This window comes from Varanus komodoensis, unplaced genomic scaffold, assembly GCF_004798865.1.
Source record: "Varanus komodoensis strain SLA01 unplaced genomic scaffold, ASM479886v1 scaffold7_3, whole genome shotgun sequence".
NCBI lineage: Eukaryota > Metazoa > Chordata > Lepidosauria > Squamata > Varanidae > Varanus > Varanus komodoensis.
Genome location: NW_025336480.1, coordinates 14,406,578 through 14,433,763, shown reverse-complemented (window position 1 = coordinate 14,433,763; position 27,186 = coordinate 14,406,578). Strand labels below are relative to the sequence as shown.

The 27,186-nt window shown below is 40.8% G+C and overlaps 2 protein-coding genes across 5 annotated transcripts in view; one reads left to right on the top strand and one right to left on the bottom strand.

Moving 5' to 3' along the window:
• The window catches only part of PHYKPL (5-phosphohydroxy-L-lysine phospho-lyase), a 15,174-nt gene extending 4,752 nt beyond the window's left edge, over positions 1-10,422 (top strand). Inside the window, exons 3-13 of one of the 2 annotated variants that reach the window (XM_044454697.1) lie at positions 412-571; positions 1,362-1,436; positions 1,549-1,636; positions 1,729-1,845; positions 2,497-2,579; positions 4,818-5,043; positions 5,267-5,421; positions 5,581-5,670; positions 6,499-6,629; positions 7,394-7,446; positions 7,604-10,422. In XM_044454697.1, coding sequence (XP_044310632.1) covers positions 412-571; positions 1,362-1,436; positions 1,549-1,636; positions 1,729-1,845; positions 2,497-2,579; positions 4,818-5,043; positions 5,267-5,421; positions 5,581-5,670; positions 6,499-6,629; positions 7,394-7,416 — 1,148 coding nt within the window. In that variant the 3' untranslated portion in view covers positions 7,417-7,446; positions 7,604-10,422. Of the gene's footprint in view, positions 1-411; positions 572-1,361; positions 1,437-1,548; positions 1,637-1,728; positions 1,846-2,496; positions 2,580-4,817; positions 5,044-5,266; positions 5,422-5,580; positions 5,671-6,498 lie in introns of both variants that reach the window. The other variant, XM_044454696.1, reaches the window with a different exon arrangement.
• Positions 10,423-10,484: 62 nt separating this feature from the next.
• HNRNPAB (heterogeneous nuclear ribonucleoprotein A/B) lies at positions 10,485-18,617 on the bottom strand. 3 transcript variants are annotated; one of them, XM_044454701.1, is made up of 8 exons: positions 17,892-18,045; positions 17,392-17,720; positions 15,745-15,913; positions 15,501-15,659; positions 14,884-15,015; positions 11,206-11,293; positions 10,960-11,112; positions 10,485-10,881 (listed from the first exon to the last, which is right to left on the bottom strand). In XM_044454701.1, the coding sequence occupies exons 2-8, from the start codon at positions 17,682-17,684 to the stop codon at positions 10,814-10,816; spliced, it is 1,062 nt and encodes a 353-aa protein (XP_044310636.1). In that variant the 5' UTR covers positions 17,685-17,720; positions 17,892-18,045; the 3' UTR covers positions 10,485-10,813. The 3 variants fall into 3 exon arrangements, with proteins under 3 accessions (XP_044310636.1, XP_044310634.1, XP_044310633.1); XM_044454698.1 differs by lacking the exon at positions 10,485-10,881 and adding an exon at positions 18,534-18,617 and having other exon boundaries at positions 10,916-11,112; positions 17,892-17,994; XM_044454699.1 differs by lacking the exon at positions 10,960-11,112 and having other exon boundaries at positions 17,892-18,041.
• Positions 18,618-27,186: the final 8,569 nt, after the last annotated feature.

Sequence of the window (27,186 nt, the reverse complement as noted above, 5' to 3'; positions counted from 1 at the left end):
GGTGGGAGTTGCAGTCCAATGCATTTGGGGGACACTAAGTGAGGGAAGGCTGCCCGAGTGCCTTGACATGAAGTGATGGGCCACAACTATATTATCTCTGCACGTTTGCAACTGAGCACATCAACCAGTGATGGAGAACTCATTGTTGGACTCCAAGCCCCATCAGCCCACAGACCAAATGACTCAAGATGAAACATGAGATAGGGAACATTAGTCCAAGAACTAGCAGGCCAGCAGTCCTTTACCCCTGATGAAAACCAAGCAGCTTACAACAAAAAGTGACACAATCCTGCTCCCATAATTCTGGGCTGTATTATAAAGGGGTCAGGAAAAGTATATTTGTCTGATTAAAAATCTTGAATGGACACTGAAATGGACATTCTCTTACTAAGCATGTTCCCTATTTCTCAGTGGGACACTGCCACCCTGAAGTGGTCAGAGCAGCTCATCAACAAAATCTCATGTTAAATACGAATACTCGGTATCTGCACGACAATTTGGTGGATTATGCACAAAGACTTTCTAAAACACTGCCTGAGAAGTTATGTATTTTCTATTTTGTGAATTCAGGGTAAGTTTGTGATGTGTCAGTAGTACACCGACTTCTTCATTATCCTGTATCTCAAGCTGCATCTACCCTTAAGGTGCAATTTTGTGCCCACTTACTTGGAAGTAATTAGCAAGAAAAAGTTCCCACTTCTCTCTCTCTTGGGAGGAACCCAAAACAAATTACATAATCTTCCTTTCATTTTTGACCTTCCAAGAACCCTGTAAAGTAGCCTGGGCTGACAGTAACTGGCCTAAAGTCACCCACTGAGCTTAAGGCCAAGTGGAGTCTAGAACCAGATCACTCAAGAACCAGTCTGGCACTCTAACCACTACACCAAGCTAGCCTTAAATAATCAAACCAGAAGTTATTTATTGGAAATAAATTGGATTCTGCAGACATTATCTTTCACAGCATGTTGGCAAAATACTTGGTAACTGGCCGTGTCTTCCCTTTCCTCAAACACTCCTCCCTCTGTTCATTGAGGGAAATCAGTGTCTCCCCCCCCCCCACAGTTTGGTGTGAATAAATTAAATGGCTGATATTTATTAGAACTTCGGATCCTTTTCTCTAGGCAGAATGAATAAACCTTTTTCTGTAATTTTGGGAAACAGTTCACAAACTGTATAAATCACCTGGGCCAAAACTGCAATGTTCCCCGTGTATTTCCTTATCTGTGTATTTTGTTGTACGATTTGTACATCTGAAATATGATTGCTTAGTTCTGTAGACTAGATGCAAAATAGTAAATCCAGAGAGGTCACCTCTTGGCTGCATATGCACAGTGAGAGAGCTGCAGAATTTTCAATTGTAGATCAGAAGCCAATGATCTTGCCCTGAGATTGGCACGGCAGTATACGAAGCATGAAGACATTATTGTTCTTGATGAGTGAGTATATAAAACATTTTTAATAATGTGGTATTACGATGTAAAGCCTTTAAAATGCTCACTATGCTTTATACTAAAAGGGGAATGAGTGATCATTATTTTTTATTTTAAGTGCTTATCATGGACATCTGACATCCTTGATCGACATAAGTCCCTATAAATTCAGAAATCTAGAAGGCCAAAAGGAATGGGTCCATGTGGTATGCGAAAGAGTTATCACCCTTTTTCAGTTGTTTTCTAATTCACCTAAAAACAGGTGGCTTAAATAGCAATTTATACTTTCTGTGGACAGGCCCCACTTCCTGACACATACCGAGGGCTATATAGAGAAGACCATAAGGATCCAGGCACAGCATATGCCAATGAAGTAAAAAAAATAATTGACCAAGCACAGCAAAAAAGCAGGAAGGTAAAATTAATTGCCTAACTTGTAACCTTTTCATCAAACCTTTGTCTTGTTTTTTTGTCAAGGTGGCAGTGTTTGAATAATTATCCAAGGTTTTATAATCTACTATTTATGAAGCCAGATAGGTAACTCCTTCCCTATGACTTGTTGGCTTTGGCACAAAGATCCTAACTCCATTTAAACCCAAGTTTCCTGTTACAGACGTCCAAATTACAGACACCTACCTTGCACTGGAATCCCATACACATTGTCTAGACATGTACAGGTCTGTCAGTTTGGAAACATATGTCAGTGTGCGCAGCTATGACAATCATTTCTAAACTATGTTTATGACGATTTGGGAAATCCTATCAACCACAGCTGAATGTGATTTTGAAAACATTTCTTGTGCATAAACACTCAGAATTCTTCAGCTATAGCAGTGTGATAATGTATTTTATTCCAGCCCAGTGACTAATAAAATTTCTGGGTTTGCACATTTTTCTCTGGGCAGCTGGCAGAGGTGCTTGTGTGCAGCAGTAGTGGCAGGCTGGCAGGCAGCGACTGTGTAAAAGCATTTCTAGCTCAGGAGCACCAACCACAGCCTTTTCCCAAAAGCCTGATTCATGGTGATCCAAACACTGCTGGCTTCATTATTGCATCTAATCTTTCCAGTTTGCTGCATTTTTTATGGAATCTTTACCAAGCGTTGCTGGACAAATCATTCCACCACCTGGTTATTTTCAGAAGGCAGCAGAGTAAGTATTTTTACTTAGCTTTCCTTGCATCTTCTCCAGTTTAAGTTTTATTGCATTTGTGTCTGCTGTATCCCAAAAGGCTAAACATTTAAAAAGTACATTATTCTGAAAGATCCAACCATAGTTAAGGAATTTTAAATCCCACTGATTTCAGTGGACTTAGGAACATACGGAGCTGCCTTACGCTGTGCAGGTTCAGATGCTGCAACTAACTTTGGCAAGAAACCATGGTGGGTTGCTGGTTCTGTGAACAACCAAAACTACTCCCAACATGGGTTTGCTCCTTTCCTCCCCCTCAGTCCACCAGGTGGCATCCAGGGGATATTGTGGCAAGACCACTGTGGCTTTTTTGCACTTTAGACTTTTTTAATAATTGTGAAAGCCAGCTTGACAGCCCCTTCAGAATGTCTAGGTCAGTGATGGCGAACCTTTTAGAGAATGAGTGCCCAAACTGCAACCCAAAACCCACTTATTTATTGCAAAGTGCCAACACTGCAATAAAGCCTGAATACTGAGGTTTTAGTTTAGAAAAAGCACCTCACAGCCAATCCAAGCAAATATATCCATCCATCCATGGCAGCGCACTGACCAGCAAAGCAAAAGCTCAGACGAGTTGCAGCTAATGAGTTGTGGCTCATGACATCGTTGCCTGGCACCGCCACTCCTTTCCGAGCATGCACATGGCCCCCGTGTGCACTGTTATCTGATGTGCGGCTGCTGGGACGATTTGGCTTGCATGCCAGCAGAGGGCTCTGCGTGCCATAGGTTCGCCACCACTGGTCTAGGTAGTGTCTTGGAGGGGCTGTCAGGATCTTCTTAATTTTTGTGCACACAAATGATAACCGTTGACTGTCAGAGGTGGGAGTGATCTTTGCTCACAAAAAGTAGTGGCATGGTTTATTCCCTTTTTACAGCAACAGCCTTGTCTTTTTTCATCCTGACAGTCTTCAGGGTGGTGCATAGTTTGTACTTTTTCTCCTGATACACTAGATGTGCAAAAGTTTCTCCATCATCCCTCACTTTTTCTAAGGAAAAGGCATTTTGACAGCTGTCCAAACTCTTTTGAGAGAGTTGACAGGAAAAGGCAAAGGTTGATTAGGTCATATACATATTACCCCTGAAACTCATACAGAATTGCGGAGGAGACAGTCTGCACTTTCCCAAGCTCCCATAGTATTCAGGAGGGGGGAGATTTGTAATCATGCTCTACCCTGAGGATGCCAGAGCAAACAAAATGAGGATTTTGCTGAACTGCACAACCCCTTCTTGAAACGAGGATCACTTCTGCCTTTGTTTTCTCTTGATAGCTGTCTAAAGAAAATCTGTCAAGAGAAAGCAAAGAGAAAAGCAACCTACTTGGAGTCTCTTTGGAGTAATATCTAGGTTCTTAGTAGCTACCCCTATATGCTACCCCAGCTGAGGCTTCATATGCCACAATTGTGCAAATTCAGCTAAAAATACAAACTTTTTGTGCATTAAAGAGTAGGTACTAAATATGCCAGGTCCTCCAAAATGTTGCTCAGACGCTTTGAAGGGGTGGTCAGTGGCTATCACTAAAGCCAGCCATGATGCCCATTTTAATGAGCTCTAGAAAAAATGGTGTAAAAAGGCTTTGGGGAACCAAAACTGGGGAGAATAGGAAACTGGTGCTAGCTTGTATGAAAACTTTTGGGATAGCTGATACCGAGTTTGGGAAGAGCAGTAAGGAGTGTTTGCTCTTTGCCAAGTATTTTACTGATTGTTAGATTTTACAAGCAATGGGACTTGCCATCCAAGTTCAGACATGACAACCACTGTCAGTAAAGCAAACCCTACAACGTCCAATGGGTGCTCAGAGTGGCTTCTTTGAAAAAAAATAGAAACAAGCCACCTTAAGTAAACCAAGCTGGGTTCAGACAACAGACCATGGTCATTGCCCTTATTATATGAACTAGATCTGAGTCACACCCTAGTGTCTCTGTTTTTCCAGCCCTACCTGGAGATGTGGTGGCTTACAAATGCTTAACTTTTTGGGGGTGGGATTATATCTTTAATTGCTACTGCTTGACTTTGTGCAGAGGAGTTTGCTAGGGATTTGTTTTTAGTCAAGTCTCATTTCTTCTTTTAATTAACATTTAGAAACATGCAATCATAACATCCAAACATTACTTTTTTAAATCAGCCATTTAAGTTTTTCAGATTCTGACTTTTGTCGGAATGTCTATGCAAATATATCTCTGATTCTGGCTTTCTTAATAGGCACATACGCAATGCAGGAGGAGTATTCGTTGCTGATGAAATTCAAGTTGGCTTTGGCAGAGTTGGCAAGTGTTTTTGGGCATTTCAGCTTCTAGGAGATGATTTTGTTCCTGATATTGTTACTATGGGAAAGCCAATTGGCAATGGGCATCCTGTCTCTTGTGTGGCCACCACAAAGGAAATTGCAGAGGCATTTTCAGCAACAGGAGTAGAATATTTTAACACCGTGAGTAGTTATCCAAATCTTTACACTGTAATAGTACACTACGTGTGAACATGAACTTTTATGTTAATTTTCTTTAATATGCTTCATATATAAACTTGCTTTAATGTAGTTTGAAAAAGCTATCCAGTAATTTATACTGAAAAATTGTACCGCCTTCTAAGTCAAACAGTTACTTGGATGAAACTTTTCTACCTCTTGTGATCCCCCCCCCCCCCCGGCTCAGTTTGGAGGAAATCCTGTGTCCTGTGCAATAGGATTAACCGTCTTGGATATTATTGAGAAAGAACAGCTTCAAATCCATGCCTTTCAAGTGGGCAGCTTCCTCATGGAACTACTCAATCAGCAAAAAATGAGGCATCCTCTAATTGGTGATGTCAGGTATCAATTTATTTAAAATGTACCATATGCTCTATATAAAGCTATAGTGTAACACCTTCCTTCCTTCCTGTTACTTGCTAGATTTATGTTGTCAAATAGGATCCAAGAAATAGAACAACCAGAGAATTATTCACTGCAGTTTATTGCTTTCTTTTAAAGGGGAGTAGGATTGTTCATTGGTGTAGATTTGGTACAAGATCAAGAGAAGAGATCACCTGCTACTAAAGAAGCAGAATTCATCATAACAAGGTATTTTGCAGCAATGTTTGACCATTTTCCCACTCCCACCAGCTGCTATTAATTTCATCCACCCACCAAAAAAAAAAGTTCACATACCACTGTCATTTAACTTAATGAAAACTAAAAGGGGAAATACATGATACTTAGTAGGTGATGGCAGATGGAAGTAGACTTCCATTCTTTCCTTGTCCTTCTGTCCCCTACAGGTCTGCAAACAGTGCATCTGGAGCACACTCTGCCACAGTCAAGCCAACTGTGGACAGAAAACCCATTAACACAGGAGTACAAATTTCTCTACTCATAAGTACACTTGCGCATACAGAATCATTTTAAATTTACTACTGGTGAAAGACCAGTAACTTTGGCTTCATTGACTGACTCCCAAACAAGCTGCAACCAAGTCAGGATTGCATCCTTTGCTCTCCAGTGCAAACAGCAACAGTTGTTTGGTAGAGCCTTCCAGTTAGCGCAGGTATCAGTAACAAAAAACAACTGCCATAGAGGGCAGAAGTCCTGTACCACTAGTGCTTTGCAAAGCAGATGTGCTCCCTGGTTATGCAGGGAATCACTGGCACTGTCAGACTACCTAATACACTTCTAAGAACTTGCTTTTTAAAACAAAATTTCCCAAAGTCTACCAAAGTGAAAAGCACAGCAATACTGAACACTACTAGCTCTAGGAAGTAGTGTTGCCAGTATGATGCCACTCCCATTTCTCTTGATAAGGCAGTGGTGTTTCTACATTGTGGCAATGATGGAATGGCTGAACAGAGACTTCACGTCTAGTTGAAATGAGCAAATTGCTTCAACTAGGTATTCCATGTGTTTGTTTTTTAGATTAAAGCAAGAATTTATAATATTGAGTACAGACGGTCCAGGCAGAAATGTGCTCAAGTTCAAGCCACCACTATGTTTCAGTGCAAAAGATGCAGAGCTTGTTGTGGACAAACTTGATAAGATTTTAACAGGTAAGAAAGTAAGGAGTATGATTAGGGTTGACTGATCTGCCTCACTGAAGCTCACAAGTAGCATGAGTAGCTCTGCATTGATAGTTAGTCCCATTTAAGAAAGGAATCAAGTTACCTTAACTCTGAGGGAAGGTCCCAAGACTTAATTGTCCCAAGTGCTACTTCAAGCATGCTATTGCTGAAGTGCAAGTTCTCTCATCTCTCTCCCTCAAAAAGGGAAAAGTTGACATAGGGAGATGATATGAAATCCCCTCCTGCCAGACATACATAAAACTTTTTTTTGGTGGTGGGGGGAGAAGTACACAGTTTTCACACATACTAAATAGTTTTCTCCACCCACCCTGATATAAAAGCTGAAGGCTATTCTTTCCTCATTTCAGTTGCTACTGATAGGGTACATTTCCCCTCACAATTAATTAGATTTATTCCCAAGGAAAACAATTACTGACAACAGCAGTGTAAGACTGGACACTAGCAAGGGACAGGGACTTATTATTCTAAGCCTGGTTCAACAGCAAGGTCTAAGTCAGGTACGGGATCTAAGTGAGGTACTAATATTAGCCAAGCTTAGTATAACAGAACAGGATGTACTCAAAAGGTGCTTTTTGTGGAGTCAGCAGGCGAGGACTTGACATGGCAGAAATGGGGGGAGGGCATGCCTTCAAAAGTAGAAATAGAACTTTTACTGGTGATTGTATTGATTGCCTCTTGCAATGAGCAGATGAAGAACTATAATCTAATTAATACTATTGAATATTCTGCAGAGCTGGAGAAAGGAAATGTCTAGACAAGTTCACTTCAAAGGATAAGCATTCAGGTAAAGTGACAAAACAGAATCTATTGATTGCACCAATAGCTGCAATGTATCTCAACACCACAATCCACCACAGCATGCTATTACAAAGTATTACACAAACTATAATTCACTGGCTTTAAAATGTAGATATTTAATTATTTCATTCCATCTCTTACAGGTTATGGACATGGTGCTGAATTCTAGCATGTTTCTAATATATTTCACTTTAACTACAATGGTAAAATTATTTTCCAGACTAAAATTATCAACTATTGTATTTTTGTTGCAATCCTGATACAGAAATTCAGAGCTCTGTTCTATAGCTGTTACGGCCTAATGCAACTTTTTAAATGTGTGTTATGGTAAAACACAACTCATTTATCCAGAAAACATAACTTGCCATAGTTACAAACAAAAAGTCATTGATATTCTCGTTTCTGCCTGTATTATAAAAGTAGCACCTTCCAATCACGTTTTCTTCCTAAAAATGATGTCATTGACAGTTTAACAAAATGTGTGCCTCATCATCTCAGCATCGGAATTATTTAGTTCTCAAAGCCCTTCAGTAAATTTTATTGTTGTACCTCATACCCATTTCATTTCCCCAAATAAAAAAAAAACTTTCACTGATGTTAACAAGAGATTTTATATGAAAAGCATGTGGCTGCCATCAATTCCAGATGTTATTTTTTTCATTCAGGATCAAATGGAGATAACTGAGATTTACATTTAAGCATCTGGTAGGCTTGGCTATGCTGGTACTTATCAAACATGTAATGGCAGTTTACTAAAAAAAAAAAAAGTTTACGCTTAGAGTAAGTGCAACTACTACCCCTCAGAGCAGCTACATCTGCACCACTACATTTCTGCAGTTTAAATTACTTGATCTTCTTCAGGTAATTTTGCTTTTTCTCCAAGCCAGCAGTGACAAGCGTATCTTCAGACAGGTGTCTCCTAGTGTTACTTAAGCATTCCTTTCCTACTGTAAATGTCATGTTGAGTTATGACTGACTTTCTGTAAAGTCATTTTACAGAATCAGGTAAAGTGCCCTGTTTTGTATAGCTCCAATATATTCTGTCCACAACAGTGCACACAATATAGCCATGGGGTGAGAGGTTGACAGTTGCAGAGCATTCTTCAGGTGGTTGGGTGTGTGTAAAATGCTTTCATTCCTATTGCACAACTATTGTTTACACCATTGGTGTTTAACTTGAGGCAGGTAAGATCAGGGCAGTGAATCATAGTATATTGTAGTAGATGGTTCCTTTTATGCACGGGTGTTTGCAACACTCTTTAATTTCTCACCACAGTTTGGAAATGAGTGGGCAGTACAGTTCACTTGTCAAAGAAAAACTGTATTGTGGTCTTAATTTACAAGTCTTGTTATTGCAACTGCTCACACGCTTTGACAAACCATGGAATTTATGAAAATGGTAAAAATGTTAAACTCTCTCTACTCACTTGGGACTTGATTTTATAGTCAATTTGAATTTAGGTCTCTTCGGAACTATTCCTAAACAACTAAAGCAAAATCATCTTATAGTTCAAAACACTGCCATGTATATTGCATCCAGCTTCACCAAGGAAAAGTTACTGGCAGCTTCCCTCTAAGGAATTCAAAATTTAAAGGTGCAGAGCACAAAACCTACTTCACACACTCCAAAATTTGGCGGACATAAACCCCTTGAAAAGGACTACTATGTCTGCAAATCCCTATGATGATCAGTGAAAATGCCTGTTTTCTGAAACATCAAATTTTTGTTTGAGTTAAATCTTGTGGTTCATGCATACCTCTATTTTGGTTAAGGGTGGGAAAAATTTGCACCTCCAGAGGAAATGTACAACCCCCAATGCTTATTCCTGTTTCTTAAAGATGTTTACAAGGCAGGGTACCATACAGTGTTCAGTCCCATGTTAGTTATACATTTATTGGCATTCAGTACTGCAGATTTTAAATACTACAAGTCTTGAAGCATAGTACTGACTATTATAAAATCCCCCTCTGTTTGAAGTGGGGCTCACAAGTTATCTACTTTTTCCTGAAAAAAAAAGTTAGTAGCATAACTACAAATCAGAATGGTTAGCTCAGAGGAAGCAGTAAGATAGTTTGAAAGAACTTGGAACAAAAGAAATACTGAAAAACAAACTTTTTAGGCAGCTTTAATATTACTTTAAGCATTTAATGCTAAAAAGACTAAGTTCTAAACAATAGTTAATAAAATGCGTAAGAGCACAAAGCCAATCAGGTTGACAAAGTGTGGTCAGTGAATTACTGATTTAAGCCTGAGGGTGACTTCAGACATAATGCATGTACTACATAGTCTGGGAGTTTTGTATATATATGGTACTAAGCATGTTTCCGGATTCCTCATTGCAGTTAAACTGAACTCACATATACAAAAAAGTGACTTTAATGTGGTAAACATGTCTAACATTGCCTTGTGTGTAAATACAGCCTTGAGCCCTACACTAGTTTAAGTGTCCAAGTATTTTACAAGCAGTCTCCTCTAGATTCCTGTGACCCTAATTCCTATACAAGCCAATCAGATGCAATTATCAGAGAAGTCCATGCATTTGCCAGAAAGCCTCAATGCCTGTTCTGCTTACCAGTTTTTTCTTAGCTTTGCAAAACAAACTAAGTTTCAACCTTTAACGGTTTAACCAATCTCTGCTGGTCAGTCATCAATGTGAAGGTTAGAGCATGCTCCAAATCTAACCTCTGAAATTTATGTACCAGCCACTAACATTTCTACTAAAATTTTAAGACTTCTTTCCCCTGAGCTTTAACAGGATGGCTGGAATAATGGCACAGGATGCTGGATTATGCTTTTTTATTCAAAAGCTAGAATAGCATCAATATCCATGTCATGGTGAATCAGAACACATGTAAAATACCTTACAATACATTAGATTCCAAAAAGGTACCAAAAAGTACAGTAAAATTAACACTTCCATTACAGGAAATGTATGACACAAAACCAATACAAAATAAAAAGGTGGAAAGTGACACTGGTTCCCTAAGATGCATCTCATTCTGTACAACTGGAATAACATAGTTCATAGTTCACTCCAAGAGGCAGTCCCTAGATGCAGAGCTGCAGCTTTAAGCAGACCCTCAAAATCAATTTCAATTTAACCTATCAATAAAATCATTAATCTTCAGCAAGGCTGAAATTTACACACCACACTGTCTAGACAACTATTATCTGTAATATTAAACAAAGACATTTCCAGGGAGCTCTTCAGATACACATAACAGGCCATAGAAATGTACTGTAAAGTTAATTTTGGTACATAATTGTAATGTCCATCTACAGCATTGAGTACAAAACCTATGCAGTAGTTTTCTGCATTAGAGCATGCCACTGCATACCTGAATACCTTTGATCAATATGGCTTGTAGTTATTCTGATGACCACGTCTTGGAGCTTTCCCATAATTTGAACTGCCTTGACCTATGAACAAGAGATCAAATGCATTAAACTGCTATTTAATTATATTTGCATATACCCAATACAGTTCTCTTTACTTACTGTAATCATAGCCCGGTCCATATCCAAAATACCCATATCCTGAATAATCATAGCCTCCATAGCAACCATAACCTTGCTGATAGCCGTATCCTTGACTCCCATAACCCTGGTTCCAGTAATTGCCATAACCTTGATTCCAATTTTGACTTTGAGCTATAGAAAGGAAAACCATCCACAAAATCCCATTTTAGTATAGAAGTTTGTTTTAGAATGTGTCCATACTAAAGTAGTGCATGCAATACGTACCTCTTCTTCCACCTCTTCCTCGGCCACCCCCAGAACCAAACTGTTGTTGCTGATATACTTCTTTCGGCTGAGCTACTTTTATCTCACACTGAAAATATAAATATTCATGTTAAGACGAGTTCTACTTAAAATGTTTACAACATTCACAGTATTGTAGCCATATGAGTTTTATGGCCATAATCTGAGTGTTCTAGTAAAAACGTCTATCTACTGTATAGAATGTACCAAGAAACCAGGACACTTTTAAACAATATTGTCAATGTGTGCACTAAAAAAAGAATTGTGTTGCTATGATTAATCATGACTTAAAATTAGAAGCCTCTGTTTTGTTATTTGTTAATATCTTTTAATTAAAACTTCACCAAAGGCAACCTGAAAAGAAGTTTATGTGTAGCACGTCACTGAGAGACTTCTACATGTGAAAACAGGCATGTTCCCTTTCAAATAAAAAGCAGCAATTACAGAAAGGGCCAGGCACCAATTCATTAAAAATTAAGCTCTACAACTAACAATGTATATGTATCAGCCAACTAGTCTAAGAGTTCTAAATCATTTACTGTTTCCCCAGTATCTCAATTTTCCATTGTTATCTCTTTTCTATTGAAGTGCACCTCAATCAGTTGGGACACTCAGCTGGACAATTTCCTTCAAGCTTTCCACTATAGCAAAGCCTACCAAACTTTGCCTTCCATATTCTTATCACATTTTCCTGGCAAGGGATTACTTTGGCTATAAATGGATTTAAAAATCCATTTTAAAGGTGACCCAATGAATATTAAAAGAACTGTTCTCCAGTGTGCCTCCTCAAAGCCTTTTCGAGTATCAGAACCACTCAGAGTAATATAGGACAGGACAGAGCGGCCTACCCAAATAAGGAAGACACTTTACATGAATAGCACTCTGATCTCAGAATGCACTTCCACCACTTGATTTTGAATAATAGCCCCCTTTCCCTATAGTCTCACATTCTCCCCCCACACTGTTCAAAACAATCTTCTGGTAATACTTTCTGAGGGTACAGCCAGATGCAGAGAGCATGCCTGACCAAGTAACCTTTTGTGAAGTCCACCTATCTGCTTATCTGATAATTCAAGTCAACATTAACTGCAGCAAAAAATCTTGGATTGGTTAACTAACCAAGTATGGCATGACTTAGCGTGGCATGTAACTGATGTACACTGCCACCATTTTGAATATACAAAATTGATTCTTAGGATTAGTTCCTAGGTTAACCATGGGTTGCATAACCCACAATTAACTTGTAGAATGAGTCTGCATTACGTGACAAAGCAAGTTATGTGTAAGGCCCACAGTGCACCCAACAGATGATCAGGTTTACCAGGGGTTGTCCTGCTCCTTCTTTCTAATTAATCCTCTCGTGGGTATTCCAAGGTTTTCAGGGCAGACCCCATTTTAACTCCTTTCCTTGCTCTGATTGTGACCTTTTTGCTGTGGCTCCCCCTCAGCCCCCTCCCCAAAATAACTTCATTATCTCCAAATTGACAGCCCCTCTAAAGTGCACAAGTGGCACAGTGGAGTATCCTTTACTGGTGTTCAACAAGACTAAACTGGCAGAGGCATAATGCAGGCATAAAATCTGATTTAAGTCCTTGACAAAAACCATTTTAAAAGGAAGGTTTACTTTTGACAGGTGTCAAAAGTAAATGCTTGCACAAATGGATCGGGCTGCAGTGTTCCATTTTCCCTAGAACCAAGAAGCTGGGGAAACGCTGGAGGATGCTGAAAACTATTCAGATTCACATGTAAAACCTAGAGGAACTTGAAGTAAAGGAGGTGCTGTGTTTGTCAGCTAATGAAAACAGTCAAATGAAAGCAAAGTAATCTTTTTGAAGCCCATGGATACTCCTTGCTTTGACAGCAGGCATTTACTAGGACATGACAAGCATTCAAATTGTGTATTTGCACAAGTCCAAGTTACCAACCATTTTTTAATGAAAACATTTGCATACATTGCTGGCAGCAAAGTGGGGAGTAGTGAACTAGTGGTGCCTTCTCCACTGTGCTGCCTAAGCACTTTGAAAAAGCTATCACTTTGGAGATCATGAAAAGTGATCTCTAGAAAGACAAGTGGGGAACTGCAGCAAATGCAGAATAATTCATAATCATAGCTAGAAAGACTGAGCCAGTGAAAGCTACTCCAAAGTGCCATTTGAGCACTTACTGGCTCAGCTGTTGCTGGTCCAGGTAAGCTCAGCTAGACCTGCAAAGGGGTTTTTTGCCACTCTTGTCAAACACCTTAGCATATGTTCCATGTTTCCACCCTCTCAAACTATGCTTTGAAAGATCATTTTTAATTTCACAGAAACCAGTAACTACTACAGCCACACCAGCAAACTGTAGTCTGCATAGCATTGCAAGCCAGGATCAGTCCTTTTTTCCCCATTTGGAGGGTTCATAACAAGCTAAGTCTCAATGTAATGGTCAACTATTGTTCTCATGAAAGGAAAACCAACTCTTAATTAAAAGTGAGGAAGCACTCACAAGGATGGGGCTTATCTGCATAGCATTAGACTATAATTTGATGTTAGATGGAAAGAGGCCCTGATGACATTCAGTGAGCTGGTGTAGTGGTTAAGAGCATGGGACTGGGACTCAGGCAATCTGGGTTCTTGTTCTCGCTCAGCCATAGAGCCAACAGGGTGACTTTGGCCAGATTTTCAGCCTAACCTAGCTCACAGGGTTGTTGTTGTAGGGTTTAAGATTGAGAATGGTATAAGCCACTTTGCAAGAAAAAAGCAGGCTATAAATCTAATAAATACATTCATCTATGGATAATCTGGTATTAATTTTGTCTTCCAGTGAACTTTGAAATAAGTGTATTAGTGTAAATATTTGATACTATCAGCTAAAAAAGTAGATATTTATATAATATAGAGAAATTTTCTACCAACCTTTTTTTCCAAACTAGACATTTTCAATCCTAAGTTGTATGTTTATTCAGTATTTACAGAATGCAATTTGATCTACAGTTGAGTTACCAAAAAAGATCTTCATCCTGTCACCAATTCTGCTGTGCAGATGCCATGTCATAAAAGACAATGGTCATAAAAGAAACCATTCTGATGCAGGTATATAGGCCTGATTGGGTCAATGACAAACAGCAAAATCTTCAGAAGGTGTAACAGTTTGGTTATTCTCCATCAGGACATGGTGTAACGAGGTACCATTTCAGGCCATTAGGCAAAGTGTATGTGGCTCTCATTAATTGTGGGTGCCACATGTGCCACAGGGGGCAAAAAAACAGCTCTGTTCTGTCCTACAGGGATCTTCTCACATGTACATGAACTGAATCAACTCAGGTATGTTTTCAATTATGTCAGCTGGTTAATATGTTCTTTCCGGAAAACATGAATTCCAGAATAGGATGATTGATTTAAAATAAGTCCTTTTTCCTAATTATTTATATTAATAGTTTAAATTACCTTAAGTCAATCCACCTTACTTCTACATTAATGCAAGAAATTGTGCCAAGCAACAAATGATCCTATTCTTGTAGAATTTTACATGGTATTTTAGAGTAAGACTATCTTCAACTCTGAACAAATCTACTAAAAATGATATAAAAGGTATTTTTACCCAACTATATTGTTCAGAAATCAACTAGGTCAACACCTAAAAATTTAAATGTTTTAAGTTAGCCAGCTCGTCAATTCCTACCTTGCTACCACTGACATTGTGGAATTTTTTCTCCAAGATCTTCTTCACTGGGTCTTCTTCCTTGAATGTGATGAACACAAACCCCCTTCTTTTATTGGTCTTTGGATCCATCGGAAGTTCAATTGCCTCAATCTGGTGAAACATTAACAATTTATGTTCAAAACCTAATTAGATTAATCTACTAAATGACATTAGCTAGCAAATGCAAAAATTCAGACTTCAATAGCCTTGTGTTTTAAAAAAGTTGAATTCATCTTTTGGCATCTTCTTTGAAAAAAGTAGCAACTGACAGAGCAATTCTATCCCATATGCAAGTGGCTTCTGCTCTATGCAACCACAGCATTGTTTCTATACTGACCTGCCAAATAATTTATTCTAAGGTTTCTTCCCTCTTGAGTGAACAAAACATATTAGAAAAAATGTTTGAAAAATACAATAGTTAGAGGACCACAAGTTAGTAAAAAGTGTTATTTGACCATATCAGAAATCTAGAAACAGTATGCACTGTATGTAACATGTTGGGCAATTTGCTCAGTTCCCATGATTGTATACTAGATCTGATCCTATCTAATTAAAGTTAACGTCTATACCATATGTTCTCTGCCCAGTATACATACCTCTCCAAACTCTCCAAAATATTCCCTGATTTTATCTTCTGCTGCTTCTGGGTTAAGTCCACCAACAAATATTTTTTTCACAGGATCCTTTTTCATTGCCATTGCCTTTTTAGGATCAATCACTCGTCCATCCAATTTGTGTTCTTTCTGTTCCAAAACCTACAAAGAAGTTTAATTAAGTTAGGATGAAACTAGTAGAATTATAAGAATAGTAAAATAACAGGATTGCAATCTTCAAACTCACTTTGTCAACACTTGCTGCCTCTTTGAAGAGAATGAATCCAAAGCCTCTTGATCTACCTGTATTAGGATCCATCTTTATTGTGCAGTCAGTCACCTCACCAAATTTGGTAAAGTAGTCTTTCAAGTCTTTTTTGCTTGTATCCCAACTGAGGCCACCAACGAACATTTTCCTGTAATATTTTAAAACATTAACTATATAGCAACAAGGGAAAAATGCATGTAAGAACAGTGGTGACAATTTTATTGCTCAAAATCTATGTTAATTTCCTTTCAATTAAGTGAACTACAACAGCAATTCTCTAATGTTAGTTTGCATGTAACCAGGTGAAAACTAGCAAATATGTATCTATATATATATGTCTATATGCAATATTATATTAGCTATACAATTGTCCTGCCAAATCATTCAATTTCAGGTTGTCTCCACAATAAAAAACTATACAAGCTAATTAGAATATTACAAGTTGGATTCAGACTTAGTCATGCTTAAAGTAAACCTATTAAAACCAATGGGACTTGATTCCAATAGGTCTAATCCAACAATTACTAATTCTAGATCCAAACATATGCATGCTATGTAAAAGTAAAAATATTTAAGTAAAAATAACTAATTTTGCAACTCAGCATTTTTGTAAGTAGAATGTCTTGTCAAAAATGTACTCTTCAGATAAATACGTATCAGTTTTTTATTTTTGCCCAATAGGAGCAATCCATTTGGGTATGACCCTTTTGGGGCTTTGAAAAATTATCCCAGTTCCAATAAAAGCAGAACAATGTGCTTTTAGTTTGTCCAACTGTATTTTGGAGGGATTTTGTATTCTTCAAAACCGGCTTTTGTGAAATCAGCAAAGCGACTACTTTTAAAAAAATTAAATGGGGTGGACAGACCTGTCTAGGTTCCAGTGTGTTCACAGAACACAAGGCAAATTACTTAGCTTGGTTTCAAAGAGTCTACATTTAAGTAATCTAACAGCTTTTTGAAGAAAACCAATATTAGTCAAAAATCCTGAGTGAGTTAGGTATAATGCATCAAATTAAATGCTGCTACTACCTGCTAATTTACGGAAATGCGATACATAGACTCCGGCACGTCATCCAACAATCTTTAAGGAGCTAACTTCCCTCAACTGGTAAGAGGAGGAAGCTGGCATGTATATATGAGGAAAGCACTGAAGCACGCGGTAGGGGGAGGGGAAAAGATTGCACATTTTTTCAGCTGTAGGTACACAGGCAGCCTCGCTAACCTGTCGCTATATAGCGCGAACAGGATGTGCCGTGAAAGTGTGCGGGGGGCGGGGGACCACTGCCATTTCAGGAAACAAGAAGGCTCACCGCCCCTCCCCCCACCACATGGCGCCAACAAAAGGCAGATCCAGAACAAAGGAGGAGGTCCCGCTGCCGCAGCCCAGCTTGCCTCATTGTCTGTTCCGGCCCTAAAAGCAGGGCCAGAAGATGAAGGACGCCGTCCCACACAATTGCGTGACATCCACTCTTTGTGAAAAAAGGCAGGAGAAAACGCCTACGGCTGAGCCCAAGCTGCAGCCTCGGGCCTGCACCTCTGCCTAGGTCTCCTGCCGAGCCCCGCACAAAACGAGCAAGAAAAGATTAAAAAATAATAACGGGGGAAAAGGAAGGTCGCCAAGCTCACCCCGCATCCTCTTCGTTCTTGCTGGCATTGATCTGGTCGCCTTCGGCTCCATTCTGACTGCCAGTTGCCTCGGCTGAAGCGGCAGACTGGCCCGCCTCTTCGCCTTCTCCATCTCCGTCCCCTGCCTCGGCCACCACCGCCGCAGCCACCACCTCTTCCTCTTCTTCCTCCTCCAGCTGCTGCTCCTGTTGCTGCTCCTCATCGCCGCCACCCGCTGAGCCCTCGGCCGCTGCCGCGGACGCCACTTCGTGTCCGTTTTGGGTGGCGCCGAATTGCTGTTCCACCTCGGCCATGGTTGCCCGCCTGGAGAGTGCGCCGCTGCCTTGAACCTGTGTACAAGGCAACAACGGAAGTCGCCCCCGTCAGCGGGGCCTACGAAGGAAAGGGAAGGGAAAGCGCCACCCGACACACAACGCGGGCGCGAACCTCTCGGCCTCTCGGTCGCGCCGCGCGAAGCGGCCTCTCGAGCCCGACTCCCCCCCCCCGGCTTCGAAACTTACGTTAAACGTCGTTCCTGTCACGAAACCCGTCCGGCCTGTCCCTTCCCCGGTCTCCGCAGATGTCGTCAGCAGTGGCGGCTACTCCTCCCCTCCCGCGCAGTTTCTGACAGACAGACAGACACGGCCGTTCAACGTTATCCGGGGGGGGAGACGCACGCTCCCGTGTGCCTTTTATAGACTTCGCGGGGTCGCGCGCCTACCCCGCAGCAACCCTGCCGCTTATTGGCCCAGTGCACCAGTCACACAAATAGAAGACCATTTCTCGTTGGTTGGGAGTAAGCCCATGCGCTCTCTTTCTCCCTCCGCCCTACTCCAACTGCCGCTTATGCGGCCTACAGCTGCCCACGAAAGTGCAGAAATAGAAACCTGGAGGCCTCGCTTTAGATGGCGGCCAGAGAGCAAGTTTCCCCTGAGATCAAGCTCTCGTCTGTGGCAGGAAACACGACCAGTCTTGTAACATAATAAATACTGCATCGTGCACTTATTTGTATTACGTCTATGCCTCCGAATATTTAGAAAACCTCTTACGCGGTTTCCATCTAGTCAGAGCTGGCTCCTTGCCCTAGAGGACGATCGGCAGCATGCCCGTGGTGGTGTCCCTTTCTTCCTCGACACCTAAACGCGGGCCCAGTCCATGCTTACCTAAGCGAAGGCACTAGGAGCAGGTGCCGCCGCTTCTGCTGCGCTCTCTTCTAGTGGGGGCGGGGTTGTGTCCCGCTGCACCAGCAAAAAGACCAGGTGACCTAACAGCGGCGGTGCCGCTGTCTCTGTGTGGCTGGGAGGACTGAGACTCTTGCCTCGGAGTTGTGCAGGTGAGGGCAGCCAGTAGGGGTAGCAGCCTATGCCTTTTTCAGCCATTTGCTCACCCAAACAGCGGAGGCAGCTGCGAAGCATAGCTGCTATTATCTCTACAGCTGGCGATGACAGATCCAAGTTGTGCTTGCTGCCCCGGAAATGAGCCATGGCAGGACCCTGCCACAGGACGCAGCCACCTTTACTGGCTTAAACATTCAATCTGGGTGGCAGTTCTGGATGCAATCCCCATTGCCAGCCAAGAGCAAGAGGGCAAGGAAGCAGAAGCAGGTAAGGGCAGCAGAGATGTTACTAGAAGCAGCTGGTGTCACCTCTACCCCACATCTCTGTATGCTGGTATTGGATCTAACTGCTCCTCTGCATCCTATCTGGAGAAGAAATACTAGCCCACTAAATGCTCCTTGCCACCATTGCTTGTTGATTCCCCAGTAATGGGAGCACACGAACTCCCTCAGAGTGGTACTAGGCCCAATACCTAGTACCATTAAAAAACAAGCCAAGTAATTGGCCAGTGGTAGACCTCCAGGGTGTCCAACTGTCAGTGCCAACCTCCAAGCTCAAGCCTTTTCTCCTCCTCTCTGAACATGCTGGAATAAAGCTTTCCACAGAGAACCCCACAGAATTAACTCTTCATCAGACAATTTCTTTATACAACTAATGATATAACTCTATGCACTTTCACAGAAGTAAATTTTTATTCAATGTATTAAACTAGATACTGTGTTAGATTAGTGGTTATATTTGCATTTCTGGAGGGCAACTGAGAACAGAGCTCCCTAGCTGTATTTGCTTTACTACAGGTAACTGGCTCCTTAATTTTCCTATGACTCCAAAATATAACACCTATAGCTACAGCTATACTTCAAGTATACTTCAAGTGACTGGGTTGTCTTTATTCCAAATATTAGTTATTAATTTCATCACATAATTTCAGTAGCCACTTAAATTGATGCATCAAATTCTCGGTCACAATGCCACAACTAAATGTCACACCCAAATATGTTAAACAACCATGAATATATCCAAAGAATCAGCAGAAAGGCCACAGTCTCCCTCAGAGAATACAACCTGTCCTCTCCTCAAATTTCTTCTGAGTCAGTTTCAAATCTAAATTATGTCTCCTCGTTCTATTGCTTCCTCTTTCCAAGCATTATCAGTTAGTACACCATTCACAACTATAAAATATATTTCTGTATCTATGTACATTTAGTAACTGTTCATCCTACACTTTCCCAGCTTCTAATGAGTTCCTACAGTTGGACAGTAGTGGTGGTTTTTTCATGTTTACCTTTGGAGTCTGAGTAAAGGAATGTTTAATTTTGTACTGTGCTATTCATTGGATGGTAATTTCCCAACTGCTGCATACCAAATGTTGAATCTTGCACCATCCTGAACTGTAGATGTAATGTTTTCAAAGTACATGGAATATTACTGCATTAGTAATAATGCATTATAATTGCATTTATATCCTTCCTTTTCTTCCTTGTGTGAGAAACCCCACCAGCTTACATAGTTCTCCACTCCATTTTATCCTCACAACAGCAGCTCTGTGAGTTAGGTTAGGCTGAGTCTGCAACTGGCCCAAAGTTACCCAGGAAATTTCATGGCTGAGTGAGGACTAGAACCTGCATCTCCCATGTCCCCACTCCAACATTATAGCCATCACACCACTCTGACTTTCTATGTCACTGTTTTGCACCTAAGTAGGAACAAGGAGAAAGAGGCCATATTTGTAATAACCATGCAGAGCAGAAAAAAAGCTCTGCTCTCAGTGCTTTAACCAAACAATTATTGTCCTCACTTGTTGAAACAAGAAAGAACACAGGAACACAAACCAAAATGTGCAGGGATTAATTTATTAGCCGTAGCTCAGTGACAGAAGAGGTGCTTCACATTGCCACTGTCAGTGTAGAAAATACCGAGATGGACCGGGGCAGCCACTGAGGTTCTCTTGGGCATTTTTGCCAAATTTGTCTCTGATGAGCAGGCCGTATTTCAGATAACCTGGGGTAAGCTGTGTAAGGCTTTATAAGTCATGACTAACATTTTGAATCGTACTAGTTTTCTAACGTTGGCTTTCGTGGCCAGAAACAGGCCAGTAGCGTATGAAGCTGTTATAACAAGAGTTCACTGGCTCTCTATAAATGTTTACAGTCAATAATGTGCCTGTGGCATTCTGGACCAGCTGAAGTTTCTTTTCAAAGGCAGCACCAAGTACAACATATTGCAATAGTCCAAACAGAAAGTAACTATGCCATGTCACATCATGGCTATATCTTAAAAGCTTCAACAATACATGCAGTTGGCAACAGTAGCCTCAGCTATCCAAAGGTTCTCCTGGCCTCTCAAAATGACCTAAAAAGCATTGCACGGCATTGAAGCCCAGAGAGGTCCGCCTGGCGCCGTCATTATTTGTTTTTTGGCGCCAGGCGAAGACCTTTTTATTTAAGCGTCATTTTAATTGTTAACAATATTTGCTTATTTATCTGGCCAGGGCGACTTCTTTTATATTGTTATTTATGTTATATTGTTAATTTTATATTGTTATTTTTGTATTTTATTGTATTTTATTTTGTGTTGTGAGCCGCCCCGAGGCTTGGGCAAGGGGCGGCATAGAAATGTTTTAATAAATAAATAATAAATAATAAATAAATTGCCTCAATCAAGAACTACCTTCTGTATATGAACCAGTCAACTGAAGCCCTTCTTTCCATGCCTGCTTTAAGAGATGGTAAAGGTGATGATGTGAGAATGACTTCTGCAGTAGCTGCCCAGTTTAGAACACTCACTCCACAAAAGCTCACTTGGTGCAAACTTTGTCATCTTTTATGGGACAGGTAAACACATTTTCTTTTCACAGGCATTTGGATTAGTTTGATGCCCTGGCTTTAGTGGTGATTTTTGTTGTTCATTCTTGTGCTGGATGGAGATGGTTTGGCTCCTAGAGACTACAAACTTATGCATACTTACTTGGGGAAAAGCCTCCCTGAACTCAGTGGGGCTACTTCATAATAGATATGTATAGGATTGTGCAATGCAGTGACCACTTAGATGAGTATCTTTGTAAATCTGTATGGTTTTAATTAATTTGTTCTTGTGCATTGCATTTTGTACATTGTTTCTTTGCAAATGATTCTGGGACTCCTTTTGGCTATGAGAAATAATACATAAAAGAATTAAAACAACAGTTTTTCTTAACAAAGATTAACCATCTCATGAACACCAAAATAAAACATTGCACTTTCCATCAAAAAGTCATGCATGTATAATAGCTTTCATAAGCGCATACAATAAACAAATAAGCAAAGCTAACTTTATTTAATAATAGTTTACAGTTTGATAGAACCCAGTGCACACCACTTCCTTCCATGCACAATGCATGAGCACAACTACCAAGAGGCGCCCACACTGAGTCCCTTGACAGGGTCCTCTTGGAGCCAGTGGTTACAAAGACAGCAAATGAAGCTCACAGCTTCAAACTTCAAAATTTTACTCAGAGAGATTCAGCTCTCCTTACAGACCAAACACAACACACCTATCGAAATGTAGCATCCTTAAAAGATACTTTTGAAGAAACATGTGCACCTTGTGTATATAGTTGTAGGAGGGAGGGAGGGCTTTGTATGAATCATGTCCCACATTCAATTCCCTGCAACCAGCCAAAGGTTATTAGTATGGTGGAGAAACACTTCTGCATTAGGCCATAGTCAATGTGCGGTACTTTGAGCAAATGTTTGGGAAGTGAGAGGAGTATTTGCTAGCATATGGCTGAAGCTATAGTCATATCACCATTCACACATTTCTGTTAGAATACTCCAATCAATAATATTTGTAGCATTTCCTGAGTCGCCCTTACAGGTTGCTGTGCCTCTTCCCAGAAAAAATAAGAACAGTGGTACCTTGGCTCACAAACTTAATCTGTTCCACTACTCTGGTTGTGACCCAAATTGGTCGTGACCCAAGTCAAATTTTCCCATAAGGTTCAATGTAAATAAAATTAATCCGTTCTGTACCATTTTTTTAATCACAAAATTTTGAAACAAAGTGACAAAGAACAACAAAGTAACAAAGAACAACAAAGATCGTGGCCATCTCCCCTCCCCCAGCACAATCACCGCCATCTCCCCTCCCCAAGCACGACCGTGACTGCACCCATCTTTCTTGCACGAGCACAACCGCAATCATGGCCATCTCCGCACCCCACCCCCGAGCAGAATTGCAGCCATCTCACCCCACCCCCCCGAAGCACGACCACAATCGCCACAAGGTACCACTGTATACATATATACCTTTTCCTTTTACATTTTCCTTAATATTTTCTAGGAACATATGGCCTCTCTTCCCTGAAGCCCACATCATCAATATATAATACATCTAATAGTTTTCTTGATACCTTCAAGCTGCATGTATATGAATGTCACATGAACTCATCTGATGCGTATGACTCTTGATCTGTCATTTTGAACCACTGTTGGAAATTTTCTGTAGTTTCCTCTACACTTCCATACCCTCCCACTTTTTCACAGGAATGTACTCCATAAGGATATTTATTTTTGCAAATATAAACAACAATGTTCAGTCCTTGTCCCAGTGGTCTTCAACATGTTTATTAATTATCTAGATTATTAATACTGCAGGGAATACTTGCTGAATTTTCAAATAAACAAAATTGACTAGGATAGCTAATACCCTGGAAGACAGAACAATATTCAAAGTGATCTTGATAGCTTGGAGCACTGGGCTGCAAACAACAAAATGAAATTTAACAGGGACAGAAGGAAAGTTCTGCATCTTGGAAAAGAAACCTAAATACATACTTGCAAGAAGGAAGATACTTGGTTCAACAATACTAAAGACAAGAAGGTTCTTGGAATTCATAAGCTAAATATGAGACAACAATGTTAGCTGGCTGCAAAAAAGCCAAATGCTGTTTTGAGCTGAATTAATAGTAGTAGCACTTCCCAATCACATGGAAGTACTAGTTCCCTTCTACTCAGGCCTCATCTGGAGTACTGTGCCTCCAATTTTGGGCACCACAGTTTAAGAAAGATGCAGACAAATGGGAAAAGATTCAGTGGAAGGCAATAAAAATGATCAGAGGACTACAAACACAGCTCTTTGAGGAGACTGAAAGAGCTGGGCATCAGGAGCAGGCTTGAGAAGACTGTTCTTCAAGTACTTGAAAGTTTCACACACAAAGGAGGTTTGGGATCTCTTCTCTATCATCCCAGAGTGCACAACATGGAATAACAGGCTCAAATTAGAGGAAGTCAGAATATGGCTGAACATCAGAGAGAACTGTAAGGGGTTAGAGCAATTTGACAATAGAACCAATTACCTAGGGAGGTTGTTGGTTCTCCCACACTGGAGGCATTCAGGATGACCCCTTCTTAATTCTACTATTTTATGACACTTTCCAATTCTACTATTCTATAATTCTATGAAAACAGAATTTATACTAGGAAAAATGCAAGGTGCAACTGACATGGAACGTTTTTGTGGAAAAATTCTCTCAAGACCTGTTCTAAAATATGTATAGCCATAATGGCATACAAAATGGCTTGCATTTTCTTCTGTGTAAGGTAACCATGTTCTGCTACATAGCCTTTCATCAGGAAACCCATGATTACAACCTGTCATTGTTATAACTTAGGTTGCTTTGTACAAAGGTGAATGGCTCTCTGATGATCTCAGTTTTGAGGAAATCTATGCCCCTTTCTGCATTTGCTTCACTTTCTCTCCTAGAAGTCAATGACTCCCTTTCACTTACATGACCAAAATAAGATATAGTCCATCACTGTGATACAAACTGTAGTAGTAAGAAATTCACATTTAGGAAGAGTGCAACTGTAGTGGTATTCCAAAATAAGTCCCAATCAAATGTGTATGTCTTACTTTTGGATTGTTCTATACATTTGCCTTTGTATTCAACCAGCTATGAACTGTCTGGATGCCAAGTTAAATTTGAAGTATAAAGATCATTATGGAACAGAGATGTCTCCACCAATCCGTTTCTCCTGGCAGCAAGGACCACTTGTTTGGCAACTATTACTAAGGGATCCTCCTGTTCAGTATAAAATGTATATTTAGATGAATTTCAGATGGTAAGCTATCAAAACTGCAATCTTATGGTTTGCAAGAATTTCTGCTGCCTCCAGAGGCTAATGAACCTGATGATTTTCACAGGGCTTTGGGAAGCTTTTAGCTGTGATGGCTGGCACTCCTGTCAAAGCCTAGGTCACTCTGTGGAATGCAGAATGTCTACGCAGTTGACACGATTGCTCCCAAGCGCTCTCTTCCAGCCAGTTTCTTGGTACACACCTAAGTTGAGGGCAATGAAGGTAAGAGTGGCTAGAGTGCAGGTAGAGGAAAACTCATGCTGGATCCAATCAAACATGTGTTAAAGCTCACTAGCAAGCCTACTCTTTGGTGGTGAGAGTGGCAAAGAAGCAGTTCTCTTCCAGCAGCATTGCATCTTCTCAGTGTCATCCAGCAGAGGTTTTCTGAGTAGTTCATGACCTACTATACTCTGGGCCAGAGAAAATTGTGAAGCCCTAAGCAACTCACTGTGATGAATTTGCACAGCATTTTGAAGATATAGTTGTTTGGATTGATAATGACTTGGACACCGCAATTAATGCAGTTTCACCCACAAAGGCATCCAGAGCACAGTCTTGTTCAGTATTATTGAACTAGTTTCAATTACTGAGGCCCAAGGATATGGACAAAGTACTTAGTGAAGTCCAGCCCACCACCTGTGTGCTCAACGCTTGCCCATCATGGCTTATTACAAGAACTAAGAAAGGGATTTGTACTTGAGCCAAGGAGGCTATAAATGCCTCCTTGAGAAAGGGAGTGGTACCAGCTTCTTTAAAAGAGGCTGTAATTATGCCACTCTTGAAAAAGACTAACCTGGAACAAGAGGATGTTAACAACTATAGGCCAGTTGCCAACATCCCCTTCCTGGGCAAGGTACTTGAGAGAGAGACAGCTCAACAGCTCCAGGCACTCCTGAATGAAACGGATTATCTAGATCCATTTCAATCAGGTTTTAGGCCTGATTTTGGAATGGAAACTGCCTTGGTCACCCTGTGGGATGAACTTTGCTGGGCGAAAGACAGTGGGACTATGACCCTGTTGATTTTCTGGGGCCTCTCAGTGGCTTTCGATACCATCAATGTGATATCCTTCTGAACAGGCTGGCTGAGCTAGGGGTGTGAAGCACCGCATTGCATTGCACCCCTCCTTGACCAGCTGACACCAGAAGGTGGTGCTGGGGGATTATTGCTCTGTGTCATGGGGTACTGCAGGGTTCTACTTTATCCCCTGTGCTGTTCAGCATCACCGTGAAACTTCTGGGGGAGGTATGTGGAGGCATGGACTGCGCTACCACCAATATGCAGATGACACTCAGCACTCCCTCTCATTTTCATCAAACCCAGGAGAGGGAGTGGCCTCTGAATCAGTGTCTGAGCAAGGTCATGGACTGGGTGAGGGCCAACAAACTGAGACTCACTCTAGGCAAGACAGAGGTGCTGTTAGTGGGTTGTTCATCTGTCCAGCTGAGTGATATTCAACCTGTTCTGGATGGGGTAGTTTGGGGTGCACCTGAATCAGAACTGTCACTTGAGGCACAAGCGGACTCCATGGCAAGGAGCACCTTTTATCAGCTTAAGCTGATCTACCAACTACAACCCTATCTAGACAGAGAGCCTAGCTATGGTAATCCACACTCTGATAATCTCTCATTTGGATTACTACAATGTGCTGTACGTGGGGATGCCTCTGAAAACAGTCCACAGACATCAAGTGATCTAAAACAGAGCAATAAGTTGTTAATGGGACTGGCTCACAAAAACATATTACGCCAGTCCTACTGCAGCTGTACTAGCTGCCAGCTGAAATCTGGGACTGATTCAGAGTGCTAATATTAACACTGAAAGTCCTAAATGGTTTGGGACCAGGTTATCTGAAGGAACGCTTTGTCCAATATGTACCTACTCATACTCTTAAGTCATCTTTCGGGGTTCTTCTGGTAGCTCCCCCCTTACTTCCTGTAGAACGGGCTCCTGGAGAAAAGCCTTTTCCATTATGGCACTCCAGCTATGAAATGAGCTCTCAAAGAGGTGTACCTGGAGCCTACTCTGTATTTTTTCCTGCAGCAGGTGAAACCCTTTTTATTTTCCCAGTATTTTAACAGTTACCTTATAATTTTAGTTTTAATATTGCATTTCATCCTGTACCACTGATATACTTTTATGCTGTTTTGGTTGCAATTGCTATAGTTTTATTGCCTCGTGTTAATTTTTTTCTCTTTCTTGTGTGTTTTTAATTTTTGGTAACTGCCCAAATAGTCTCTGCTATTGGGCAGTGTAAAAACAAACAAACAAACAAGCAAGCAAGCCCTGAGTCTAAAATTACCTAAATATATCTACCACTGACTGTAGGTGGGAACATATTGGAATGTTTCCCAGTGGAAAAG

Bases quoted from the DNA above. Each gene is read 5' to 3' on its own strand.
- HNRNPAB (XM_044454701.1), bottom strand. From the start codon at position 17,684: ATGGCCGAGGTGGAACAGCAATTCGGCGCCACCCAAAACGGACACGAA. The intron at 15,016-15,500 runs GTATGTATACTG...ATGTTTCACCAG, and splicing joins ATTTTGGAGAGTTTGGAGAG to ATTGAGGCAATTGAACTTCC. The intron at 11,294-14,883 runs GTAGGAATTGAC...TTATATTTTCAG, and splicing joins ACAATGTCAGTGGTAGCAAG to TGTGAGATAAAAGTAGCTCA.